This window comes from Delphinapterus leucas, chromosome 1 (assembly GCF_059928025.1).
Source record: "Delphinapterus leucas isolate spDelLeu-1000000601 "Yukka" chromosome 1, BTC_Dleu_Yukka2, whole genome shotgun sequence".
In the NCBI taxonomy this organism is placed as follows: Eukaryota; Metazoa; Chordata; class Mammalia; order Artiodactyla; family Monodontidae; genus Delphinapterus; species Delphinapterus leucas.
Window position 1 is genome coordinate 139,842,549 of NC_143129.1, and position 26,298 is coordinate 139,868,846.

The window sequence follows — 26,298 nt, forward strand, 5'->3', positions numbered from 1 at the left end:
TCTCTATATGAGGTCACTACAGTCAATATTTAACTGTCCCTATGAAGCCGTGCGTAGTATTTTCTGATGCTGATGAGTGAGAGGGAAAGAACATGAGGACTGAGGTGGAGATGCACCAGGAACCTGACTGGCAAGGCAGGGTAGTGGGGAGTAAAGCGATGTGACATAGATCCAAGAAGAGGTGGGATAGGCCCAATTAGAACCCAACTCACAAAGACTAAAACCCTGAAAGATAAGCCACTCACATTTCTTGCTTTCTCTAAGTACATTTTGTATCTTTCCTCCATTGCTTTCATATCTTCATCTTTCTTCTGAAGAGCAGCTTCAAGTTCGTTGATCTTTTGTACTGTTATTGAAAAGAAAATGAAACAAGCAATTTAAAGTACTCCCTCCTCACAAAAAAAAATTATATTTTCTAAAGACTGATAATGAGAACTTAGAAGAGAAACATTTTATTTCTTCTTTGTAGTCAATTCTTATCTAAAACTTTTGAACTACACCCAATACATCCCTGATCATTTTGTATTATTTTTTCTTAAAAAATATCTCTAATCTGCTTTACTGAGTTATTTTTCTCCCTTCTATCAAGTATTTCATTGAGCAAATACACCTTACAATGTAAGCACAACCATCACAAAATAAAGCATTCTTTCTACATGTTTGAAGTTCATTTTAATCTGATTATAAATTATTTTATTTACACTTCCATAGTATTAATTTTATTATATTTTACAATGTTTGATACTCCTATATATCAGGTCATTTTATTAGATTTACCTTTTTTTTTGCTTTAGGATATGATCATTTATTAATTACTTAAATCACTAAAAATTATTATGATTCTTATTTGCAATGTACGTATCTGCATTGCCTGAAGACTTATATACACAGTTCTTGCATCCTTCAACTAAAAAAGTCAAGTTTTTACATAAAGTCTGATCCAGATTTTTACAAATACCTACCATTCTGGTTTACATCTGGCTGGAGGTCTTCAATGAGCTCTTGTTTCTTCTGTAATTCTTCATGGACCTCCGTTAGTTTTTCCCTAAGTAGTGGAAAGAGCATGGAGCTTTGGAGCCAAACAGACCTAAGAATGAAAACTGGTTTCTGCCACATAACATTTGTGGACTGTGGGAAAGTCACTTTCTGATCCTCAGTTTCTTCATCTGTGAAATGGGAATAATACCTGCCAAATATTCTAGGGGTTGGTTATGAGGATGTAAACTGCCTAACACATGGTGGGTGCCAAGAATTTTACAGTTTTCCCCTGGCCACCCTTGCTTCCAAAGAAAGTTAAATAGTTTATAGGTTAAACATCCCACACTTCCACATAATCTAGTTCTGACAGTTGTCTGCTTTATAAACTCTTCAAACGACATTAGCGATAAAAAATGTAGGCGTTTGGGATCATGAGCAGGTAGGCTGACCCTTTTACCATGTTCTTCTTTTCACTTTTGGTAGCAGTGGTGAACACTGAATTGGCATCAGCGTTTTTACTTTTAATAAACAAAATCAGAAAAGGATATTAATAACTTCAGAAGCTTTAAAAACCCTTTCCCTCTCATATTTGAAATGAATATCAGTTTTACTTACATATGAGCTTCCAACTTCTGCTTTAGTTTGCTGGACTATAAAAATTAGAAAAAGTTGCTGTAAGATAACTATTGTGACAAAGGTAAGTTTTCCAGACATTGAAATCTCTTTACCTCCTTTTGAAGGGATACTATATAAAATTATAAATGTTTTAAAAATTTGTATTTCTAATATACTTTTAAAAACAGAAAATTTTAGGTATATTCTTACTTCAAAGAAGAAAGAGAAAGAGAATAGGAAATTAAATTAGGAAGAGTAAGTATAATAGCAGAAAGAAAAATACTTCATATTTTTGAATACAATGAAAATAAAATTTGAACTCAAAGGAAAATAGCAAATGTAAGCTGAATGTGATATATTGAGGAGTATCAAACATTTAAACTCTTAAAGAATCATCCATCTAAAACACAAATTTTAGGATTTTAGACCTTCACTAAAGAATAGACTTAATGAACAAAAATTATCTCTATAATAAAACTTTATCATTATAAATGCAAGCACTTTCAATATTAACATCAAAATGAAGCAATTGGATTTTGTTAAAAAATAAAATTTAAAACACAAAATTTCCTCTTTAAAAGAACTTAGGAATTTAGGAATTAGACTGCAAAAAGGAATTTAGATTGCAATACTAGTTCTGTATCATCTACCAAATAGTTTGAAGAGTTTAAAATATATAATCTAAAATGTAATTTGGACACCAATAAATTTTTTTAAAAAGATAAATTTAAAATCCTTAAAACACTGCAATCCAAAATGTACTACCCCAAAATGATCCCGTTTAAAAATACTTTTTAATGTGGCTTAAAAAAATTTGTATTAGAGAGGTTACAATACTGTATATATGCACATATGAGATGCTGCCATGCATGAGATGATTTCTATTTTCCAAGCCCCCAGGGAAAAAAGAGAAAATCATATAAAGCGTATAAAAGACAGAAAGAAAACTCAACCCTTTCAATCTTCCTTTTCATCTCTTTATTTACTCTCCCTCATCAATACAAGTATAGTTACCTAACATTCTATCCAATCAATATCTAACACACATCTAGCCCTATCTTTTTTTTTGGAACAGAAAAAGTTTTATGGAAGGGCCAAGCAAGAAGAATGGGCAGCTTATGCTCAAAAAGCCTAAACTCCCTGATGGTTTTCAGGGAAGAGTTTTTATAGGCAAAATTTTGAGGGAGGGCTGCAGGGTGCATGACCTTTCTCTGATTGGTTGGTGGTGAGGTAACAGGGCAGTGCTCTAGAAATCATGTGCTCAGCCTGAAATTACCATCCTCCACCTGGGTGGGGATCTTAGTTCCTGTAGAAGAACTCCGAGATATATTGTTATGTATATCCTTTGAGGAGGAACCAGGACCATGCTTCATCTGCACTGTTGTTTCTTGACCGCTCCTCCTCTGTTTCTGCATTCCCTCCCTTCCCTAATTGGTAACTGTTTGAATCTGCCCTTTAGAACTCAGGTAAGGTCTAGGAGGCCAAAGCCTTTTCCCTTAAAACATGAAATGGGAGACAGAGAAAGACTTTTGTACCCGGGAGGGCCCTACAGCGTCCCGCTCAGTTTCAAGCATGCTTATTGGGATCATTGTTTCTAAGCCTTTTCCACGAGCAGAGCTAGGAAATATGCACACACACACATACACAATGCACATACACAACATACTTTTTTGTATGTATGTTATAGTCAACAAAAAGGGCTTTTTGTTGAAATGAACATTTTGTCCTTCATTTTGCTTCCTAGACTCCCAATAGCATAGCCCACTGAGGAGCTATTGGCACAAAGCCCATTTAGTATTTTGAAGTCTTTGTGGAGAAAGAAAGCAGTTCTTCAATTTGAGTTTATGGATCCAACTCCCATTTCAATGTTGTTCATTTTCTCTCTCATATATTAGTTCAAAAAAATCTCTGCTCATCCATACTATTTTACAAAGTCTATTTATATTTTCCAAATGCCAAACTTTCATCAAATAATTCTCTTTGGGGACTGTCTGAGATGCAAGCTGTTGCAGAAAAGAAGAGGAAAGAATGGTCTGTGGGCCAGCCCACCTGTGCTTTGCTCTCATTCTGTAAGTTTGCTAGTTGCAAGTCCAGACTGAGAATGAGCTACACAGGTTGCTAACACAACAGAAACACACCTTCTTACAAGGGATATTAACAAGAATATGGCCCTGAGTCCTAATTTTAGCTTAAATGCTAGGCTATAAAAGAAGTACAAGGGACACTCGATTAAGGAAGGATTTAGTCTATACTGAAAAGCATGAAAATAGGATGGCAAGTGCAAAAGGATCAAGGGCAGATATTCAGTTTCTGTCACACTTCTCAATGGAAACAGAGGAAAATATTTGCTGTAATACTTGTGTGGTCTTGAAGACAGGTCCAATGTGTCAAGTATGACATCAGCCCTATCTTTTTGTTGTTGTTTTAGTTAAATACATTCCTCCCTCAATTATTACTTCTTCACCTCTCTGTATATAGAGATTGAACTAAATAAACATCGCCAGGTCTATTCAGATTTAGGCTGTTTGATCTTTTTTAAGTCCTCTTACCTCTGCCCTCACAATTATTTGCCATCAAAAACCATGAGAAATGGCAAGGCCATGAGTCTGTATGAATCAAGGAGGGAAGAAATAAGGGGTGATGTACTTCAAGACTGCTTTAAGGTTTCTGTCCTTTGGAGGTTGATGTGACCTACTTCTCGAATGTTCTTTTGGTAGAAATCACTTTCTCATTCTCTCTTTTCCTCTATTCTGACTGCAGATTACTCTCACTAGGGTTTTCTCAGGCCAGTCCTGTTGGGATCTCAGCAAAACTGTGAAGGCCTCAATTGTAGCATGCTCCCAATCAGGAATTACCATGAACTTAAGGGTAGCTGTTGAAGTAGGACAGATAGAAATCACCTTCCAATCCATATGATCAATTTGTAGGCTCCAAGTTGGCAAAATCACTGCATCTGTTATGCATATATATACGGTATTTAAGGGCACCCCCAATGATAAGGGTAGCACTTTCAAATACAAGATTAATTTGGATATCAGGATCTATTGCAGAGAGTCCATACACAACAGAATTATAACTTTTAAGTTACTTACACTTTCTCCTTCAGACTTGGAGCCTTGTTCTTGCAAAGACTTCTGGAGGTCCTCAATCTGCTGCTGCAGTTCTCGAATTTGTTCTTTGCTCAGCCTATTAAAAGATGAATCACACGTGTTTATTTGTACTGAAAGTCAAAGTAGTTAAGGATCTATAAAGGTGCATTTATGCAATTTAACTCATAAAGTATACATTTAATAGCAATAACCAAAGCTGAACAATTATCTGTGGCTAGGTATAATATATGGTATAGTAGCCTACTTTCAAGGAAATATTCTTTAAAAAAAGATATTTTTATCCTGAAAGCATATATGCCCACGTTTAAAAATTTAAGTTTCTTAATGAGTCAGCAGCAAAGCATAACGTTTCTGCACTGTACTCACTGGTATAAAATTCAGAAAACTAGCTCAGTTTTCCTTCAGTTGTATTTTTAATGAATGGAAGTTAGGTTTCCATTTCTTGTTTCAGATTTCACAGGGTGTTGGGAGAAGAGGAAGGCCACCATTTTCCAACCATTTCTTCGTGACTTTTATTTCAACTAAAGACATTGGCACTAGCAACTACTGCAGCTTTTTAACTTGGCAAAATCTCATTAAAGATGGATGGGATGGGGGTGGGGTGGAAGGGAGGTCTAAGAGGGAGGGGATGTATGTATACGTATAGCTGATTCACTCTGTTGTACAGCAGAAACTAACACAACACTTAAAGCAATTATACTCCAGTCAAAAAAACAAAAAAACAAAAAACCCTGCTTAATCATTACTGCCACTGAAGTTACCAGCAAGAGAGAGAGAGTTACTATCTGTCTGACTTTCTCTCTTCATATATATATGACACAACACACCTGCCCATCATGACACTCCATTTTTCCAATATTACAGTTATCACATAATAATTATCTATTCACATGTCTATCTTCCTATATTAACAGCTGAAACTTAGGATCTCCAGTGCTGATATTGAACCATATAAAACAGCAATATTTAATGGTCTCTTCAGAAAGCTAAAACGTTCTTTTTCTTTTAACTGCAGTTGATGTAATAGTATACATACAGGTTGAGAGACAAGGTTTAAGTGTCTTTAAAATTCCTGGTGGTCTCTAAGATCCAATAAAGGTAGGTCAGATAAATCCAAATACCTTGTCAGTATGCTATTATAAGAGGCAGGTTAGCAAAGTGGTTAAAGAGCACAGACTCTGAAGTCAGATTGACAGAGGGTTCAAACGCAGGATCCAGAACTTACTAGCTGTGTAACTTTGGGCAAGTTACACCTTGCACCTCAGCTTCCTTGTCCATAAAGAAAGAGATAATTATAGTTACTACTTCATAGAGTTATTGTGAGAATTTACTGAGCTAATATAAAAAAGTGCTTAGAAAAGTGCCTGGCACTAGTAAGCACCATATAAATGTTATTTTTTTTAAAACATTATAATTTTTGAACACCTCATTGATATCAGATAAGTACACCATTTGCTTTAAACACATTATCTGTAATCTTCATAAGAACCTGCAAATAGGTGTCATCTCCAATTTATAGCTGAGGACACTAAGTGTGAATTTAAGTAACTTGCCCAGTTTAAGTAGAGGTGGAATTCAAATTTGACTCCACAAGCTATGTACCATCTGTGCACAAGACTCCAGCTGAAAACCAGATTGTCATTTATTCATCTGTTAATTTTTTGTCATTCGTGAAGACATCTAAATGAAATTCAAGAATAAGCAACTTGCTTTAACAAAGTCTGCTAAAAATAATGGGTAGTGAGAGATGAAAAAACAAAAATCGAAACTTGTGCAAATCCTAATTATTTGAACTACAATGATATCTTCCACTTCTGTGAATCAAGATTCTGTGGTTAGGTAATTAAATCGCTATGACTATCAATTATGAAGGAGTGTGTCAGTCACCTCTGCTCAGTTTCCAATTCATTCATCTTGCGGTGCTTCTGTTCCAGCTGTTCCTGAAGTTCTTCAATACGTTCATTCTCAGTACCTTCCTGCTGTAATCGAAGCATCTTATTTTCATGTTGCAGTCGAATAAACACCTCCCTGATGTTAAAAAGCAATTAAAAACAATTTTTTTAAGTATAAGAGTTTTTAAAATTCTTTGCTTTTTAAAAAAGAAAATTCCTGTCCACTCGCTAGCTGTCATTTTGAAACGTTACCAAAGCTTCTGAAAGTTCTTAAGAAAAAACTGTGCATTGTAGGACTATGTCTCAAAAAAACAAATGGTAAGTTTTTAAAGGTACAGGTAAAGATTATATGTCAATAAATGTTTATTATGTAAATCCCTAAGAGATTATATGAATTATTTTACTTTGATAATTTAGAAACTATTCACAGTAAAGGTAATATATATCACATCTTTAGAAAACATATAAATAAAAAGCAGTAGATTTAAGAAACTACAGTTTGCTTTAAATTTTTAAGTATACTTTTATGATAATGACAGTCATGAGTGTCTCTAGACTTTTTGTTTTTAGAAAAAATTTTTATTAAAGGTTTACATACATGTTCTTAAAAATGCAAATGATAGGAATGGTATTAAATTAAAAAGTAATGCTTCCTACCTGCTGCCCTCCTAAATTCCATTCCCCAAGAGCAACTAATTTCAATTAATCACAATATTTGTTCTTCTGAATGCCAGCACCATCACTTTAAAAAATGGCTATTTTTAAATGATTAATATCACTGGATATTACTAACTAAAAAGTGCAAGTTAGTTTCCAGCCCAGCATGTAAGGAGCTCTATCTTAGCAGCAAAAAGCTGAACAAATTGAAAATCAACAACTTTATAAACATTATGCAAAGTGAAAGAAGTCACTCACAAAAGGACGCATATTGTATGATTCCATGTATATGAAATGTCCACAATAAGCAAATCCATAGAGACAGAGTAGATTACTGGTTGCCTGGAGCTGGCGATGGAGGGGAGGCAGGAATGGGGAATGACTGCTAATAGGTACAGGGAATCTTTTGTGGAGGATGAAAATGTTCTAAAACTAGATAGTGATGATGGTTATATAACTCTGTGATTACACTAAAAACCACTGAACTGTATATGTGTAAACGGGTGAATTATATCTCAATAAAGCTGTTTAAATAAAGAGTAGAATTAGAAGTAATTAACAAATAAAACTGTTGTCACAAAAAAGGAAAAGAAAACTTTATACCAGATTAGTCAAATGCCTAGAAGTAAACATAGTGGTAAAATACCAAAATAAAAGTTAGGTCAAGAGGAACCTCTAAAATTTGTATTTTATTTAACTCCAGCTTAATCCTCCTGCAATTGACAGCTCCTCTCCTATTTTTTTCACCAGTGCGGATCTGAATGCCAAGTATTAAAAAGGTTTTCCATAGTGTTTAAAAGAGGAAATTCCTGTCCACTCAATAGCTGTCATTTTAAAGTATTACCAAAGAGATTAAGGATAAAAAAATAAGTTAAACACAATAAAGCCTGTATTATAAAATCTAGAATATGTTATTCAGCTAGTAAGTGAAATTTTATTTCTGGTAAATTTTTAAGCTTCCATAGTAGCAATAACAATCTGATTTAGAAAGCATAAGCATGAGACAAAGTAATTTTCAAGCCCTATGACTCATAAAATGGAAAATGTTAAAGGCTTAGAAATTTACAAAAGGAAGAAGAAATCACTTTTCTAATATTAGGTATGGGTTATCAATTAATAAAAACAAGTTTACCTATATTCCACTGGCATAATCTCAGCAGCAAGATTCTCATAGCTTTTTGTAGCAGATGCATCTAAACAACATCAGCAACAGAAAAATAGATTAACATTTCAGTATATCTACCATTACAAAAATCTTTTCTAAATGCAACAAAATTCACCTGTTTGGTTTAGGTGATCCTGTTGTACTTGTGAACATCGAAGCTCTTCATTTGTTTCTTTCAGAGTATCAAGCTGTTCTATTAGTCTCTAAAAAAAGAATTGTTTACATAAGTAAAATATTTAATTCTGCCCACAGGCAATTTAATTTATGCTTAGAATAATTTATCTTAATTTAATTTGATAATTGTTCCTTACTTAATTAAAAATGACAATGTTTTAGTTTTAGTGCTAAGGGGTAATTTCTCTTGTATAAATCACATAAATAATAGACTATACAACACAAAGCTTGTGATTTTCCCCATTAGATAGTTTATCTTTGAACCAAATGAATGTAATTATGCAACAGAGCACAAATATGCAACTGTAGAGTAATAAAAGTACATGGACTTTGGAGGCAAATAGATCGTGCCCTGAATTCAGTTTCACTATTTCCAGCTATACTATCTAAGGCAAGTTATTGATTCTTTGGCTTGAGATCTTTATCATCAAAATGAGAATACTGATTCATAAGCCCCTGCAAAGGTGTTCTGAGTAGCGAATGAGATAAAGTTTGTCTAATATCTAGACTATAGTCTGGTGTGTAAGAGATGCTGGAGACTTGTTATTTCCTTCTATTACTCTAAGTAGCATACTGGAAGTATGAATTTGTGGAAAAACATTATTTCCTAGGGATAGCATGCTAGGACTTCATATCATTGGCTATTTTATTTTACAGCTGACAGCCAATGACAAATTTCTACACTCTGTACAAAAGGCTCATGTTTAAATGATTTTCCCGGAACTTGAAAAGTACTTTAACATAAAATCATATTTTAAATGTTATATTTCAAATCAGTAAACAAAACTCTACTTAGTCCATTATGTGGTTCAAATCAACCTAACAGTAAATTGGTTAGGGTCCAAGGGTCCTGACTCCAAGGGTCCTTAGGCCAGAGTGCACAGATGCCGTAGGAATCTCTGAACACGAACACTATAAACTATAACTACAGTCAGGCATGAGGACCCCTATAAATCTGTTCCTTCATAAATGCAATGCAAACACTAGCTAATTTGTCAAAATCAACTTTTCCAGAACTCTGAAAATTAACCAAGGGTCGGCCATGATCTGAGGAGCACTTGTTAAAGAAACTCTGCTAAATCTCAGAACAGGGAGCTTTTTGTTCTTTTAACTATTCTTACTACTATCACCCTCTCCCCAACTCTGGAGTAGCCTTTAAAACCAGCAGATTTTCAATCTTTGTAGCTTTGTTCCTGTTTTTTGTTTTGGCCACACCACACGGCTTAGTTCCCCGACTAGGGACTGAACTCAGGCCCACGGCAGCGAAAGTACTGAGTCTTAACCACTGTACCACCAGGGAATTCCCTCTCAATTTCTATGGCTTTGAAAAACAGCAGCTTAGCCACCACCAGAATGGCAGACTGGATATGAAACTCCTCCTAAAAAAGCCCCATGCTTAGAGAACTGTCACTACCTGGTCTGTCTAGAAGCACCCTGGAGAAGCCCCAGTCATACTTTTCATTGATTGATTTGTCAAAAACAATCATCAGCAATTGTTTTCACTATAGCTGCTGGAGGCTGTGATGCCAGTTAGGGCAAACAAGAGTCTTACCAAAACCTTACAAGGAAGAGCTGAGAAACAAGAAATCCACAGAGGACTTAGAAAAGTTCTGACATACCCCTGGAGATCCAGGAGGCCAGCTATATATAGAGTTGTGTGCATGCCCAGAAAAGACCTGAGAGGGCCCCAATGTCTCAGCTCTGGATAAACTTGAGGCCCTGTGCAAACAGGAAGTAAAGGCAAAGGCAGAGTTTTAAATTGCCTAAGAATTGAAGACGTTTTCCAAAATACACACTGAGTCCTTTGGCAAAGGTTGGGAGAGTTATTGGCCTCAAGGCATCTATGGAAATATCTGACTAATCATTAACTGATCTCAGTGGTAACTGAGCAAGAGAATTCAGTGGTTGAACATTACAAAGAAAGAAGATTTTATAGAATTAGTCCAAAAGAGTCACTAAAAAAACCAGCAATAATAACAAACTCTGAGGTTGAAGGAAAATCTGGATTTCCAGAGTTGAAATATTATATTATTTTAAAGGTCATATTTTCAAAAAAAGTATGAAACATGCAAAGAAACAGGACAGTCCCAATGCAGGAAAAAAAAAAGACAAACAGTTAACAGAAAAAGTCAATGAGATGACCCTAGTGGGTGGACACACTAGATAAAGACTTCAAGTGAGCTAAAACCTAAAAAGCAGGAAAAAATTTTCAGCTCATTCTATGTGGTATCATCTTGATACCAAAACCAGGCAATGACATCAAAAGAGAACTACCAACCAATATCTCTTATAATATAGATGGGAAAACACTCAACAAAATACTAGCAAATTGAATCTAGCAATATATAAAAAGGATTATACCCTATGACCAAGTGGAATTTACCTCAAGAATGCAAACTGATTTAATATCAAAAATCAGTGTAATATACCACATTAATACAATAAAAGACAAAAACCACACATCATCTCACTGACCCAGAAAAAGCAGATGACAAAATCCAAAAACCTTTCAGGATAAAAACATGCAACAAACTAGGAATAAAATGAAACTTCTTCAACCTGATAGAGGGCATCTACAAACAAAACCCACAGCTAGTAACATACATAATGATGAAAGAGTGAATGCTTTCTCCCTAATATCAGAAACAAGAGAAGGATATCCACCCTTGCCATTTCTATTCAACAAAGTACTGGAGGTTCTAGCCAGGACAATTTGACAAGAAAAAGAAATAAAAGGCATCCAGATTGCAAAGGAACAAGTAAAACTACTTGTATTTGCAGATGTCCTGATCTTCTATATAGAAAATCCTAAAGAATCTACTAAAAACTATTAGAAATACTAAGTGAATCCAACAAGGATGCAAAATACAAGATCAGTGTTCAAAAATCAATTGTATTTCTATACATTAGCATTGAAAAATCCAAACATGAAACTGAAAAAATAATTTCATTTATAATGGTAACAAAAAGAATAAAACACTCATGAATAAAGCTTTAAAAGGTGCAGTCTTGTACAAGGAAAACTACAAAACATTGTTGAAAGAAGCTAAAGACCTAAATAAATGGAATGTTATCCTACAGTCATGGATCAGAAAGTTAATGCTATTAAGGTGGCCAGATTTCCAAACTGATCAACAAATTCAGGCAATCCCTATCAATATCTCAGTCTGGCTATTTTGCAGGAATTAATAATCTGATCCTAAGATTCATATGAAATGCTAGGGACCCAGAATAACCAAAACAATAGCTTTAAAAAGAAGAACAAAGTTGGAGAACTCATACTTTCCAATTTCAAAACTTACTACAAAGCTCCAGTAATCATGACAGTGTGGTACTAGCATAAAGCTAGACATACACATCAATGACAAAGAAAAGTCCAGAAATAAAGTCATATATTTATGGCCAAATGATTTTTTTTTACCTAAAAAAAAATAATACACTTTTTTGCAGAAAAACTGAACAGAAAGTACAAAGTTCCCATATATTCCCTCATCTCCCCCCATTCCCCAATTTTCCCTATTATTAACATCTTTCATTATTGGGGTTACCTGTAAGAAATGATGAGCCAATATAATAATAATAACATTATTATTAACTAAAGGACATAGCTTACATTAGGGTTCATTCTTTCTGTTTCACTTTTATGAGTTTTGACAAAGGTATATCCATTATTACAGTATCATGGTCAATTGATTTTTAACAAGGGTACCAAGACAATTCAATGGGGCAAGTCTTGTCAACAAATGGTGCTGGGACAACTGAATATACACACACAAAAGAATAGAGTTAGAAACCTATCTCACACCACATTAAAATATTAATTCAAAATTGATCACAGAGTAAATATAAGAGCTAAAACTATAAAACTCTTAAAAGAAAACATAGGAATAAATCTTTACAACCTTAAGGTTATTCAATGGTTTCATAGAAACACCACCATAAAACCAACAAAAGAAAAAAGAGATAACCTTGACCTCATCAAATAAAAAAATTACTCTGCTACAAAAAAAATACCATCAAAAAAAAAGTGAGAAGACAACCCACAAAATGGGAGGAAATATTTGCAAATCATGTATCTGACAAGGGACTTATATCCAGAATATATAAAGAACTCTTAGAACTTAAAATTAAAAAGGCAAATGACAAAACATGGGCAAATAATTTGAAGAGATATTTCTCAAAGATAATTAGAAATGGCCAATAAGTACATGCAAAGATATTCAATATCATTAGTCATTAGGGAAATACAAATCAAAACCATAATGCTATACTACTTCATACCCACTAGGATACCCAAAATTAAAATTTAATATACTTAGTCAAGGATGTGGAGAAATTAGAATCTACAAATTGCTGGTGATAATGAAAAATGGTTCATCCACTTTAGAAAAGTCTGGTAGTTCTTAAAAAAGTTAAACATAGTTACCATATGACCCAGCAATACCATTCCTAGGTATATACTCAAGAAATGAAGGGACTTCCCTGGTGGTCCAGTGCTTGAAAATCTGTCTTGCAACGTAGGGGACACCAGTTCGAACCCTGGTCGGGGAACTAAGATCCCACATGCCCACGTGCCACAACTAGAGAGCCTGTGTGCTTTGGAGCCTGCGCACCACAACTAGAGAGAAGCCCACACACTGCAACTAGAGAGAAGCCCGCGCACTACAATGAAGATCCTGCATGCTGCAAGGAAAGATCCCATGTGCTGCAACTAAGACCCAACGCAGCCAAAAAATAAATATTAAAAAAAAAAGAAAACATACGTCCACATAAAGACTTGTACATAAATGTTTATAACCACATTATTCATTTAATAGGCAAAAAGTGGAAACAACCCAATGTCCATAAACTGATGAACAGATAAATAAAATGTGGTATATCCATACAATGGATTATTATTCAGCAATAAAAATGAAGTACTGACACACACTACAACATGGTTGAACCTTGAAAGCATTATGCTAAATGAAGGAATCCAGTCACAAAAACCACAAAGTGTATGATTATATATTCATATATATAATTCGTATAATATATTGTATATATATATATTATATTCATATATTATATTCATATAATTTATAGAGACAGCAAGTAGATTAATGATTGCTAAGGCTGAGGGAAGGGGGGCCAGAATGCAGGGTAACCGCTAATGGGCACACGGTGTCTTTTTGGAGTGATGACAGTATTCTAAAATTTGATTGTGATAATGGTTTCACAACGCTGTGAATACACTAAACACCATTAAACTATACCTTTTAAATGGCTGAAATTTATGGTATATAAATTATATCCTAATAAAGCTGTTAAAAAATAGCATCTATGGTCCTTGCTCTCAAGGAGCTGACAGTCTAGAGCTGGAAAACATGCACTGAGACATGACCTAGGCTCTGACTTCATCGTCCCATATGAAGGAAACTTACAAAACCCCATAAAGAATGTCTACAAGACTTTCTTTTATATCACCAATTTCAATCTGGAGAAAGACAGAACTGATTACATCACTTCCATTCTTAAAACAGCAAAGACAGTATTAAAAACTAAAACAAGACATACATATTACATATCAATTATATTTATGTTTACCTCTTTTTCCTTAAGTAAAGCTTCGTGTTTTTCTTCAAGCCGCTTCATTTCAAATGCTAGTGTGTCCGCCCTTTTGGTTTCAGAGGAAAGTTTAACGTGAAGATCCTGAACCTTTTATCAGAAACAAAAGTAAAAAATGAGAGTATATAATATTGATAGCTTTTCAGAGTTCAATAAATGAGAAACTGGAAATAAAATTTATACTAAGATTATAGTGTAATTCTAAGTATTTGTGGACTCTTTGGGCTTGGTCCTAGGTTGCAGCGATGTGGCTAAATGCATCAAGAAGGTTGGAATTGTGGGTAAATACGGGACCCATTATGGTGCCTCCCTCAGGAAAATGGTGAAGAAAACTGAAATCAGCCAGCATGCCAAATACACTTGCTCCTTCTGTGGCAAAACCAAGATGAAGAGATGAGCTGTGGGCATTTGGCACTGTGGTTCCTGCATGAAAACGGTAGCTGGTGGTGCCTGGACCTACAATACCACTTCTGCTGTCACAGTAAAGTCTGCCATCAGAGGACTGAAGGAACTGAAGGCCCAGTAAAGCACCACCATTTGAAATGTTGCTAGCCTATAAAAATTGGTTAATTTATATAATAAAAAAAAAATTTTGTGGAAATGGCATGTAGATAAGAATAAACATAAGTTTTAAAATACACAAATAGTAACTTAGCAAAAAAAAAATATCAGCCTTCTACCCTGTTTATCTAGGTTGTTTGATAAACAGCAGAAGAGAATATTTTAGGTTATAACTCCATTCTCTAGGCATTTATCACTGGTTACCAGAAATACTAATAAAACAATAAAAATGTCCAAAAAATATACAAGCTCAGAAGCCAACAAAAATGTAAAAGACGTAGATAACTCAAAGTTAAACTCTTTCCAATTTTACTGATTTAAAAAATCAAGATATTTTCTTACCTGTCTCTTGTATGTTTCTAATTGTGTACGTGCTGCATTTGCCTTCTTTAATTCTTCTTCTAGGCTGACTGTATTATGCATATACATCATGTTTGTTTCCTGTAAAGTTTTCACCTGCTTGCGAAGGTCATTCAGGTCTTGGAGCTTCTGACGATATATCTCAACTGTTGACTCCAGTTTATTTGCTTTATCAGAGGTAGCCCTATAATAACAAAGACTAAACATTACTGTGTAAAAACTAGTAAGTACACATAACAATGTTATTCTGGCTGTAAAATGAGTCTTCCCAATGAACTATCAATTGGTTAAAAAAAAATGAGAGGGACAGAGAAAAGAAATCATAAACTTTGTGAGAACTTTGGAGACAGATTCAGGACTAAAACTTTCTAAAGTTCAACCCTTCCGTTATAAAGTCATCAAAATAAAAATGCTTCAAATTTGACAAACTGAATTATCAAACTATTTTATATATCAGAAAAATGTATAAAAAAGAATGGTTTTCTAAATATAATTGAACAATTCTGAGCTGCTCTGTAGCTTACAGGCCAATTGTGCTTTGTGCATAATATTTAACGTAGTTTTGCTCTAAGTATTTGATATACTAAGGAAGTTGACTCAACTTATAATTTGTTTAGCAAAGCACTTCCCTTTGGAGTTGTGCTTACCTGACAACTGGGCTAGAGCAAAAATAAATAAATAAACCAAACCACTTCAATATCACATGCAAGTTCAAATTAATGGTTATAAAGATTTCGTTTAAAATAAGGACATTAAAAACTGTGCAAGAAAATGGCTGATTAAGAAAATTTAACAGAAAATATAAAAATCATGTGGATAGACTACTTGCTTCGGTAACATTTTACAGGCAAAAACTAAATATAAATTTTATATTGTCAAAGACTATAAGACAAACCTGAGATAACCTTGAAATAAATGCTAGGATTCTTATCTATATTTTATCAAATGTCAAAATATGGTTTGTGACTGCATTTCCTTACACAAAAATTTCACAAGATATACTAGTAAGCACAAGAAAGTCAAGCCAAATGTATCTAAAAGTAACTCAGCTTACAAATTTTTAAGAAAAAGGTATCATTTTCTTAAATGAGAAATAAGAAAAAGGTTTATGAAACTGTCCTAACACGAATCAAATGTTATCCTTAAACGGTCCATAACTATCAACAAGCATAAAAGAAGTAAAGACTAGGAGGCTGGATAAAAACTGATCAATACTTGATATATACGGAAAACTCTAAGAATCCCTGATTAAAATAAGGAATACTGAAATGACTAAGTAATAACTTAGAAGTGACATAATTATATTTAGACATGCCGTACCTAAGAACATCTATTTCATCTTTCAGGGCTCTTGTTTCCTCAGCAAGACTAGTCAACTCATCATTCCTATGTTGAAATTCAATTAATTGCTTTTCAAGTTCTTCACAGTGAACACGGTAATCATCTTTTGCAGCTTCGAGCCTTGCATAAAAAAAACAAGTATTTATAATGTAATTTCCATTATTTGTTTTCTTACTGAGATATGAGCTTAGCAAAACTTACTTCTAAATTTTTTTTTGGATTCTGCATTCAAAAGAAGAAAAACTAAAGGAATAAGGTACTTTTCAGCTCTTGGTTTTAAAACAGACCTGAGAAGCAAAAGATGTTCAGAATTTTCATTTTTACTTCTAAAACACTGAGCTTGGTTTTCTAGTTCAAACAGGAAGTTTAATTTCAAAAGATGACGAGAAAATGTATATGTTAAAGTTATCCAAAAATATACATAGTGTGTAAATTAGTAAAATATTAACTCTAAGTATAGACTATGATAAAGAATAAATACTTCAAAGCCTAGAACAACAAAAACTAAAATGACAATACAGTAATTAAAATATTAAAAAATTATTTGATCAACTGAAAATAATGCAAAAAAGGAAAAAAAATAAACCCAAGACTAGATATAACAAATGAAAAATAGAAAATCGATAGACCTAAATACAGCCATGTCAAAAATTACATAAAAGTCAAATGGACTGAACATACCAATTAAAAAGGCAGAGACTATCAGACTGGATAAAAAAAAGCAAGGCTCAAATATATTTTAGTTACAAGAAATATTTTAAATATAAAGACACAATATATTAAAAGTAAAAAGATGAAAAAAAGTACCATGCAAACAGTAAGCAAAGAAAGCTGGGGTGGTTATATTAACATCAAAAAAAATTTTAAGACAAAAAGTATTACCAAAGATAAAGAGAGACAGTTCATAATAATAAAAGGGTCAATTTATCAGAAAGACATATCATAAAGGTATATATAAGTAAAAACAGAATTTTAAAATAGATAAAGCAAAAACTGACAGAATCAGAGATCCACAAATCGATAATTACTGTCGAAAATTTTAACATCAGTCTCCCAATAAATCATAGAACTAAACAAAAATGTCAGTAAAAATACAGAAAAGATCTGAATAACACTATTAACCAGTTTGATATAATTAATATTTATGATACAAGTCAGTCAAAAAAACAGAACACACATTCTTTGCAGGTACACATGGAACACTCACCACAATACAACATATCATGAGCAATAAAATAAGTATTATAAATATTAAAATATTGAAGTCTCATGGAATATGTTCTCTAATCACAAGGAAATTAAATTAGAAATCAGTCACAATACGAAGTCTGTAGAAAAGCCTTAAATATTTAGAAATTAAACAACACATTTCTAAATAATCCCCGAGTCAAAGAAGAAATCACGAGGGAAATTAGAAAATATTTCAAACTGAATAATAATAGAAACACAATCAATCAAATTTTGGGGACCCAGCTAAATCAGTGCTTAGAGGAAAATTTACAGCTTTAAAGGCTAATTCTAGAAATAAAGAAAGCCTTAAAATCAATCATCTAACTTGAAGAGGCTAAAAAAAGAAGGGCAAATTAAATCCAAAGGAAGTAAAATAAATAAAGAACAGAGATCTAAAACTTACAATATGGAAAGTTAATAAAGGATGTTTGAAAAGATTAATAAAATTGATGAACCTCTAGCAAGAGTGACCAAGAAAAATGAGAGAAAACACAAATTACCAGTATCAGGAATGAAAAAGGAAATACCACTACAGATCCTACAGTCACTAAAGGGACAATAAATAGAATATTATGAACAACTTTATGCCAATAAATTCAACAACTTAAATCAAATAAACATGTACCTTGAAAAAAACAATTTAGCAAACTGACATAAGATGAAACAGAAAATCTGAAAAGCCCTATGACCATTACTGAAATTACATGTGCCATTAAAAGCCCTTTCACAAAGAAAACCACAGATCCAATTGTTTTACTGATAAATTCTATCAAATACTGAAGGAAAAAATAGTATCATTCTTACATAAACTCTTTCAGAAAATAGAGGAGGAGAGAATACTTCCTAATTATTCTATGAGACTAGCAAAACTCTGATAACAACACCTGAAAGACATTACAAGAGAAAAAAGTTACAGACCAATATCTATTACAAAGACAGACACAAAAACACTTTCAACACATTAGCAAACCAAATCCAGTCATATGTATATAAGACAATAAAATATGACCAATTGGTTTTCCCTAGAATACAAGATTTTTTAACATTCAAAAATTAATCATATTAAAAGAGTGAAAAAGAAAAACCAAACCATCTTCTCAAGATGCAGAAAAGTCATTTGACAAAAAATCAACACCAATTAATGATAAAACTTGTAGCAAGGCAGAAATAAAGGGGGAACTCCTTCAATCTGATAAAAAGCAAATTTAAAAACTCTACAGCTAGCTTCATAATTGACAGTACTTAATTGAACAGTTTCTCCTAAGACCCAGAACAAACCAAGATGTTTGCTCTTGCTCAAAACAAAGAAGATAAATACAAGGCAGAAATAATACAAGGAAGAGGTAAAGCTCTATTAATAGACAAGGTGACTGTAGATTCCTTAGGATTTTCTACTTCAATAAACAACTAGAAGAATCAGTAAGGGAATTAAGAAACTTTGCAAGACAGAAAGGTTTCAAAATACAAGACACAAGTTTCAAGATACAAGATAAAAGTTTCAATGTACAAAGATCAATTGTGTATCTATATATTAGCAGTAACTTTTCAGAATAATGTTTTGTGTTTGTAACAGCAAAAAAATTAAATATTGGGGAATAAAATTAACAGAAGACACACATAAAACTATGATGGAAACAACAGAAAATTGCTAGAGAAATTAGACTTAAATAGACGAAGATACTACATTCATAGACAGAAATTCTCAATATGGTCAAGGTATCAATCACATACAATCCAAATCGTAATCACAAAAGGTTGTTTTTTTTTTTACAGAAACTGACTAAAAAAGCAAAGGATAGAATAGCTAAAACAAATTTTAAGAAAGAACAAAGTTGGAATATTCACACTACCTGATTTTAAATGACTTACTCTAGAGCCATAGTGATCAAAATCGTGTCTTATAGGCATAAAGATAGAAAAATTGATCAATGGGAAAGAACTGAGTCCAGAAAATGACCCAAATTTTATGGTTGTATCATTTTTCACAAAGGTGCCAAAGCAATTTGACAGAGTAAAATAAATTTCTTTTCAGCTCATGATACTGGAACAACTAAATACTCATAAGGAAAATAAAAATAAAGCTTCACATCCACACCTCACACTAGTTTCAAAAAATCAGTTCAAGATGGATCACAGACCTAAATGTGAAAGTTAAAACTATAAAGATTCTAGAAGAAAACAGTAGAGTTTATTTTCATGACAAGGGAGCAGACAAAGATTTCTCAGACAGTGCACAAAAAGCACTAATCTTAAAAATACTGATAAATCAGACTTCACCTAAGTTAAGAACTTTAACTCTTTCAGATACCATTTGAAAAATGAAAAGGCAAGCCAAGAATGGATGAAATATTACTACCTGTATATCTGACAAAGATTTTGTATCCAGAATATATATTTTTAAAACTCCTACAACTCAGTAATAAAGAGAAACAACCCAATTTAAAAATAGGCTAACAGTGTGAAGAGACGATTCACAATGTAAGATATATTGCCAATAAGCACAAGAAAAGGGGCTTACCATATCATTAGTTATCAGGAAAATACAAATTAAGGCCACAATTCAACACCCTTAACACATCCCCTGGGATAACTAAAATTAAAAAGCTTGATAAAGCCAGGTTATGTTATACAGGCAGAGTAACTAGAGCAACCAGCAGCAAACACTGCTGGTGGGAATGTAAAACAATATGAACACTTTGGGAAATGGTTTGCCAGTATCTTTTAACACTAAACACAGACATAATGTGTAACTCAGCAATACCAGTTCATTCATGTATTTGCCAACGAGAAATGAAAAAATATGTTCACAAAAAGTCTTATACTCCAATGTTCAAACCAGCTTTATTTATATTAGCCAAAATCTGGAAACCCAAATGCCCATCTAAAGGAAAATGAATAAGCAAAATGTGTCATAATGAGAAATAATTCCATATAATGGAATACTACTCAGCAATAAAAAAGAATGAACTACTGATATAGTCAGCAACATCTGTAAATTTCACAAATATGCTGAGCATAAGAAGCCAGTCACCAAAGAATTCATATTGCAATTCAATTTATAAGTACTTCTAGATGAGAGAAAACATATCTATGGTGGAAAATCATCAGAAGAGTAATTACTCTCTGGGAGATAGGGATTGACTGGGAAGGGGCATAGGGGTACTTTCTGTAGTGATAGAAATGATCTATCAAACAATAAAAGTGTGAGTTACAAAAATGTATGCATTTGTTAAAACATGCCAAATTGTACTCAGTATTTATTCATTTCACAATATGCAAATGTCATCTTAAAAAAAAAAAGAACTGTAAACGTACTGAAGTCTAGTATTAGTTTGCTTTTTACAGAGGTATGGGTTAGCAATTCTTACTTCCTATGTATTTTGGGATTGAGTAAATGAGAAAATGTACTGAGGAAAGTGGAAGCCAGGTTTCTCACTGTTGGAGAAGGAAGTTACAATATGGAAATGGAGAAAATCAGAATGAACCCTGAAGTCACTGGACTAAAATGGAAGATGATAAGATGAACTCATTGTTCATAATTGTAGGTATGAAAATAAATGCAGATATGTGCATATATGCACGTGTGCGAACATGGACTGGTATGAACCTGTGCAAGAGTATTTCCTAGCTCTGTACACCAAGGTGGCTCAGAAGTAATGACAGAAAATTTCATCTGGAGCATAGTTCTTTCTTTCTAAATAACATTCTCCACTAAAAGCAATCAGGGCTTCTTGGAGAAATGGCTGATTCTAGAGTTGAGGAAGAATACGAAGAGTCTGGAACATTTTGTTGTGCCAGTAAGTAGAAAATACTCAAAGAAGGATAGCAACATGTTGAAATTGAAAGGTTTCTCAGTGGTCAAATCTGGGACAATTTAAACATCAAGACAAATGATGACAGTAATGGAACTACTGTCCATTGAATATCCATTACTATCAATAAATGAATCCATTTACTAAATGCAATGCATGATCCTGGATTAGATTCTGAACCAAGAAAAAAATTACCTATAAAGGACACTGAAATAGCTGCTGGAATTTGAATATGATCTGTGGATTAGATAATGATATTGTATCAATGACCAATTCACTATTTTGATCACTATCCTGTGATTTATAAGAGAATATCTTTGTTCTTAGGAAATACATACTGAAGTATACAGGGGTAAAGGGGCATGTCTCCAATTTACTCTCAAATGGTTCCAAAAACTAACACGTGTGTATATATATATATGATTATGTAAAGAGACTGCTAAAGCAAATGAAGAAAACTGTAAAACAACTGTCAAACCTGAATGAAAGGTATAAAGGAGCTCCTTATACTATTCTTGCAACTTTTTTGGTAAGTTTGAAATCATATCAAAATAAAGTAACAACGGGGCTTCCCTGGTGGCGCAGTGGTTCAGAGTCTGCCTGCCAATGAAGGGGACGTGGGTTCGTGTCCCGGTCCGGGAATATCCCACATGCCGCGGAGCGGCTGAGCCCATGAGCCATGGCTGCTGAGCCTGCGCGTCCGGAGCCTGTGCTCCGCAACAGGAGAGGCCACAACAGTGAGAGGCCCGCGTACCGCAAAAAAAAAAAATAATAATAATAAAAATAATAAAGTAACAACAACAAAAATACATACAGTACAACTGGAGCACCTACTCTCAAGGCCTTATAGTGCAAGGCTCAGCGGTAAGCACATAAGAGACACTCAATTTTTATTAAAGGTTAGATGTACATTTTTTTTTTTAAAGAAGAAATATAAAAGCTGATATGAAAAGCATCTTCTTTAGCTTAAGATTTACATTTTTTCCATTTATTATCAAGTTCCTTCTCCTATGTAAGAAACTCCCCCTTCTCCCCAGGCTTCAGCAATCACTCCTTTAAACTACTCTTGGACTTGCCTATGGCCTTCATTTGGTCCTTATCACACATTATTTTGAATTCTTTTATTTTTTACATATGTATCCTACTTGCCAAACTGGACTGTTAGCCCTATGAGGGCAGGAACCACTTACACCATTCAGTATTTTCAACAGTATTTTTAGGATACTAATCCTAAACATGCTTTGTAATGCTTAAAAATTAGTTGTTGATATTATGATTTTTTAGCTACTATTTTAATAAAACTGCATAAAATGATTTCCACTACAAATGTTACCTGAAGTTTTCTTCCTGTAATTGTTCTAGTTGCAACTGTGCATGAAAATACTTTTTTGCAACCATTGTATTTGGATCATCAAAAGAGCCATCCAACTGGTCAAGTTTTTCATTCATCATCTCATTCTCAGAAACTAGTGAATTCTTTTCATCTTGAAGTGCTGTCACCTAAAAAACAAATACACAAACAAAAGCATCAACAGCAAAAAAGCTTAGAATAAATCTGACCAAGCCATTAAATAGCTTGGTCAAGCAGACTAGATAATTTCTAAGGATCGTTAGAACTCTGGAGTTCTGGGTCTGGGAGATTTGGGTCAGAAGAAGTCAACTTTCTTAATACAGAGAAAACAGAGTTAATACATATAAGAATATCTTTCAAATGTTATGTTTGCTTTAGTTCTGAGAAGAAAATGTTTCTAAGTCTCTAAATACCAATGAACTTCAAAAAAATTAATTTGTTTCCCTTTTAGGTATAAATTTTTAGGATGCTGTTACCTAGTAAGCCAAAATATACACACATATATACAAAGTTACCATTTTAGGTTCCTGGTAGGAAATTATCAGTTACACATCACGTCTTCAGGCAATAGGCACATTATTTGGTTAATGAATCAGTAACAAAAACCTGAATTGAATGCAACTGCACACTGAAACTATTTTAAATGGATACAAACATGTAACTTCAGAATCACATCAACATCAGCACTTGATACATTTTTACTTTTACTTACATATTTATGTTAAGCATGATTTGCTCTCTCAGTTTTATTTCTTTTTCATTTAAAAACATCTTTAAAAATTTACAGCTAAGGCTGTGACCTTTTATAAGACTAGAAGTTTATGTGTGATTTTATTAAGATTAGTTTGAAAAAAGGTTGACCTCCCATAACTTACAATATAATATTGCACAAGTTTGCTGTTTATATTTTCAAAAGGTATAATCAATTCAGTCCAGTTATGGGAATGGGACTACATATTGACACACCAAGCTAATAAGAGGAAATTAAAATCAAATTATAGTCTTAAATACAGTGTAGGCATGTTACAAACACTGTCCTCCAAATGAGGAACACAAACAAAGGCTGGGAAACTGTTCCCAGACAGACTAGGAGGAAACAGTTTCTCTTCCTAAATTCAGTGCATGCATCCATTCTTGTCATGCAAGCAGTCTAGTGACCTGTCTAGGAGGAAACAGTTTCTCTTCCTAAATTCAGTGCACGCATCCATTCTTGTCATGCAAGCAGTCTAATGACCTGTCATGTACAATCCTAAGTGTTTGGGATACAAAAAAGAATGAGAGGTTGTGCCCTTTTAAGATCGCTACAGCAGAAATGTAAACAATTACAGGACAGAAAATGTGGTGCTTTGGTGGAAGTATACTATGGGGGGTTGGGGGCCCACAAAGAAAACAAGATCTCGTTCTAGCTTGAAGGTAGGGGCTGTTGTAAAAAGACTGGTAGAGGAGAAACAATACCCTGTCTTCAAACTGGCTAAGAATCCCCTGAAGAAGGGAGAGGAGCACGGGCAAACTTAGTTTTCAATACCTAGTGGGTAACCAACCTTGTTCCTATCCATGCAATTTACATTGTGGTTCTAGAGCCACCTTTATCACAGATATGAAGGAGGTGGGTATTAAACATGAGAATTCCTTGGACCCATCCCAAATGGGTGACTTAAGAGTGTCCAGTGGTGGTTCTAGGCATCTCTTCTAACAAGATGCCATGGTGATATTTTGTTTAGGTTCACTCTGTACCTGCCTCTGTCCCTTTCTGTTTCTCTCTGTCTCTGTCTCTCTCTGAGCTATTTAAAAGAGACAGAAAGTTCAAAAAGCTAAAAAGGAAAAAAAAAAAAGCTCAAAAATAATACTCATATTCTCACATCACTCAGACTTAATATTTTTATAATTGTTTATTTTAAAAATTAAAATATAAAGTAAACTTCTATAGCTGGAGTCCTCTTTATCACATTGTGCCCAGTCGCACATACTCTGTAGACACTTTAAGTTTGAAAATAACTGCCTCATTGAATCTTATACAATGCTGGGTAAAAGTATGCTTTTCTCTAACATACTAGAAGCAAGAATAACCAGCCTCTGTTACTGCAGTAAGTGAAGTAGTGTTACCTACTGGTGCCAGGTGGTATGAATAATGACTGGGAAAGGCAGGTAAAGAGTGGTTGATAAACCTGTCCTAACTTGCCCCAAGGCCCCATAATCATCTTGGACCAAAACTTTGTGAAAGTTTCTCAAAACTTTACATCAAATTCTCGTGTGGATTTTTTTTCTTTCTTTTTTTAAAGTATGCATAATCAGGCCTTACTCCTGACTTAGTGAGTCATAATTTCATTTGTCCCAGTATCTATAACCATAATTTACACAGAACTCACACAGATCTTTATTTAAATGGATTGAGCTTCATCACCAGATCTTTCACTACAGAATCTCCTCTGTTCTTGCATTCTTTATTCTGATTAAAACATGTTTGCTACCTGGATTGTGTCAATGAGTAGTTTTTTTTTTCAAGAAAGGGAGTTTGCACCTGCGCTCCTCAGTTAATGCCGTTTCCCTGCCTCAACATTTTGTGGATATTGCTCCTCTATATTCCAGCATGGAAGTTGTAGGGGAGCCTGATTTTCTTATCTTTGTGGGTGACATACCTTTTCTACTTGACTGACAGTTGTTTTTCCTGTATTCTTGAAGTCTGATAGCTTAACTAGGGTAAGGCTTGGTGTTAAACATTATTCACTGATTTGTTTCTATCTAGCTGCAATCTCCTTTTAAATCTTCACTTTGTTGTCCTACCACCTAGTCTATTCTATTGATGTGTTGTTATGGAATTGTAATACTAAATGAAGTGAAAGTTATTTTCTAAGCTTGGCTGTTGTCTTTTACATGCTTTTGTCTGTTTTTGGTTTTAGTCTGTAATGTTCACAGAGATGTCATGCTCTGATTCTTTTCATCTAGTTCATGTTTTGTGGGCAGTTAAGATACCCTGTTTGTTCTGGCATAGTGTTGAAGACTTCTTGGACACCCTTTCCACTGTAACCCATGGCCCAGTATGTTCTCCCCTCTGGGTAATAGTTGGGACTGTTTTCTCTCCACCTCTCTATATAGCCTTGTGAATGGCCAGGGAAGATAGTGGCGGGGGTCGCAGCATGGGGGCAGCTGAGACAACGGGCAATCTTTTTACAACACCTGGGCTAGGCTCTCACTTCTGAGGTTTAAGTACTTCATACCAGGGTGGTGAGAAGTATATTCCATTCCCATGGAGAAATTCCTCTGGGCATCAGACTGTTTCCCCAATTCAGTGTGTGGCCCTACAGCCTTTGTTCCTATCAGAAAGAGTCCTTAGTTTCTTCTTAGCCATCATTTCCACTCTTCCCCAGTCCAAAGAAAATGAAGGACTCATAGCGGGAACTTCCTTCTGATTGGGTAGATTACTGTGAGAAGTCTCAAGATTTTTGTT

General features: G+C 34.0%; 1 protein-coding gene and 1 pseudogene across 2 annotated transcripts in view; one reads left to right on the forward strand and one right to left on the reverse strand.

The window, feature by feature from the left end:
* The window catches only part of HOOK1 (hook microtubule tethering protein 1), a 67,598-nt gene that overhangs the window by 10,724 nt on the left and 30,576 nt on the right, over positions 1-26,298 (reverse strand). For both annotated transcript variants that reach the window (XM_022575803.2, XM_089921876.1), the window contains 11 exons: positions 22,836-23,002; positions 16,440-16,580; positions 15,102-15,303; positions 14,178-14,288; positions 8,533-8,620; positions 8,385-8,445; positions 6,591-6,731; positions 4,686-4,779; positions 1,594-1,628; positions 963-1,045; positions 246-346 (listed from right to left, as the gene is read on the reverse strand). In XM_022575803.2, coding sequence (XP_022431511.1) covers positions 246-346; positions 963-1,045; positions 1,594-1,628; positions 4,686-4,779; positions 6,591-6,731; positions 8,385-8,445; positions 8,533-8,620; positions 14,178-14,288; positions 15,102-15,303; positions 16,440-16,580; positions 22,836-23,002 — 1,224 coding nt within the window. The remainder of the gene's footprint in view (positions 1-245; positions 347-962; positions 1,046-1,593; positions 1,629-4,685; positions 4,780-6,590; positions 6,732-8,384; positions 8,446-8,532; positions 8,621-14,177; positions 14,289-15,101; positions 15,304-16,439; positions 16,581-22,835; positions 23,003-26,298) is intronic.
* LOC111175446 (large ribosomal subunit protein eL43 pseudogene) lies at positions 14,407-15,382 on the forward strand (annotated as a pseudogene).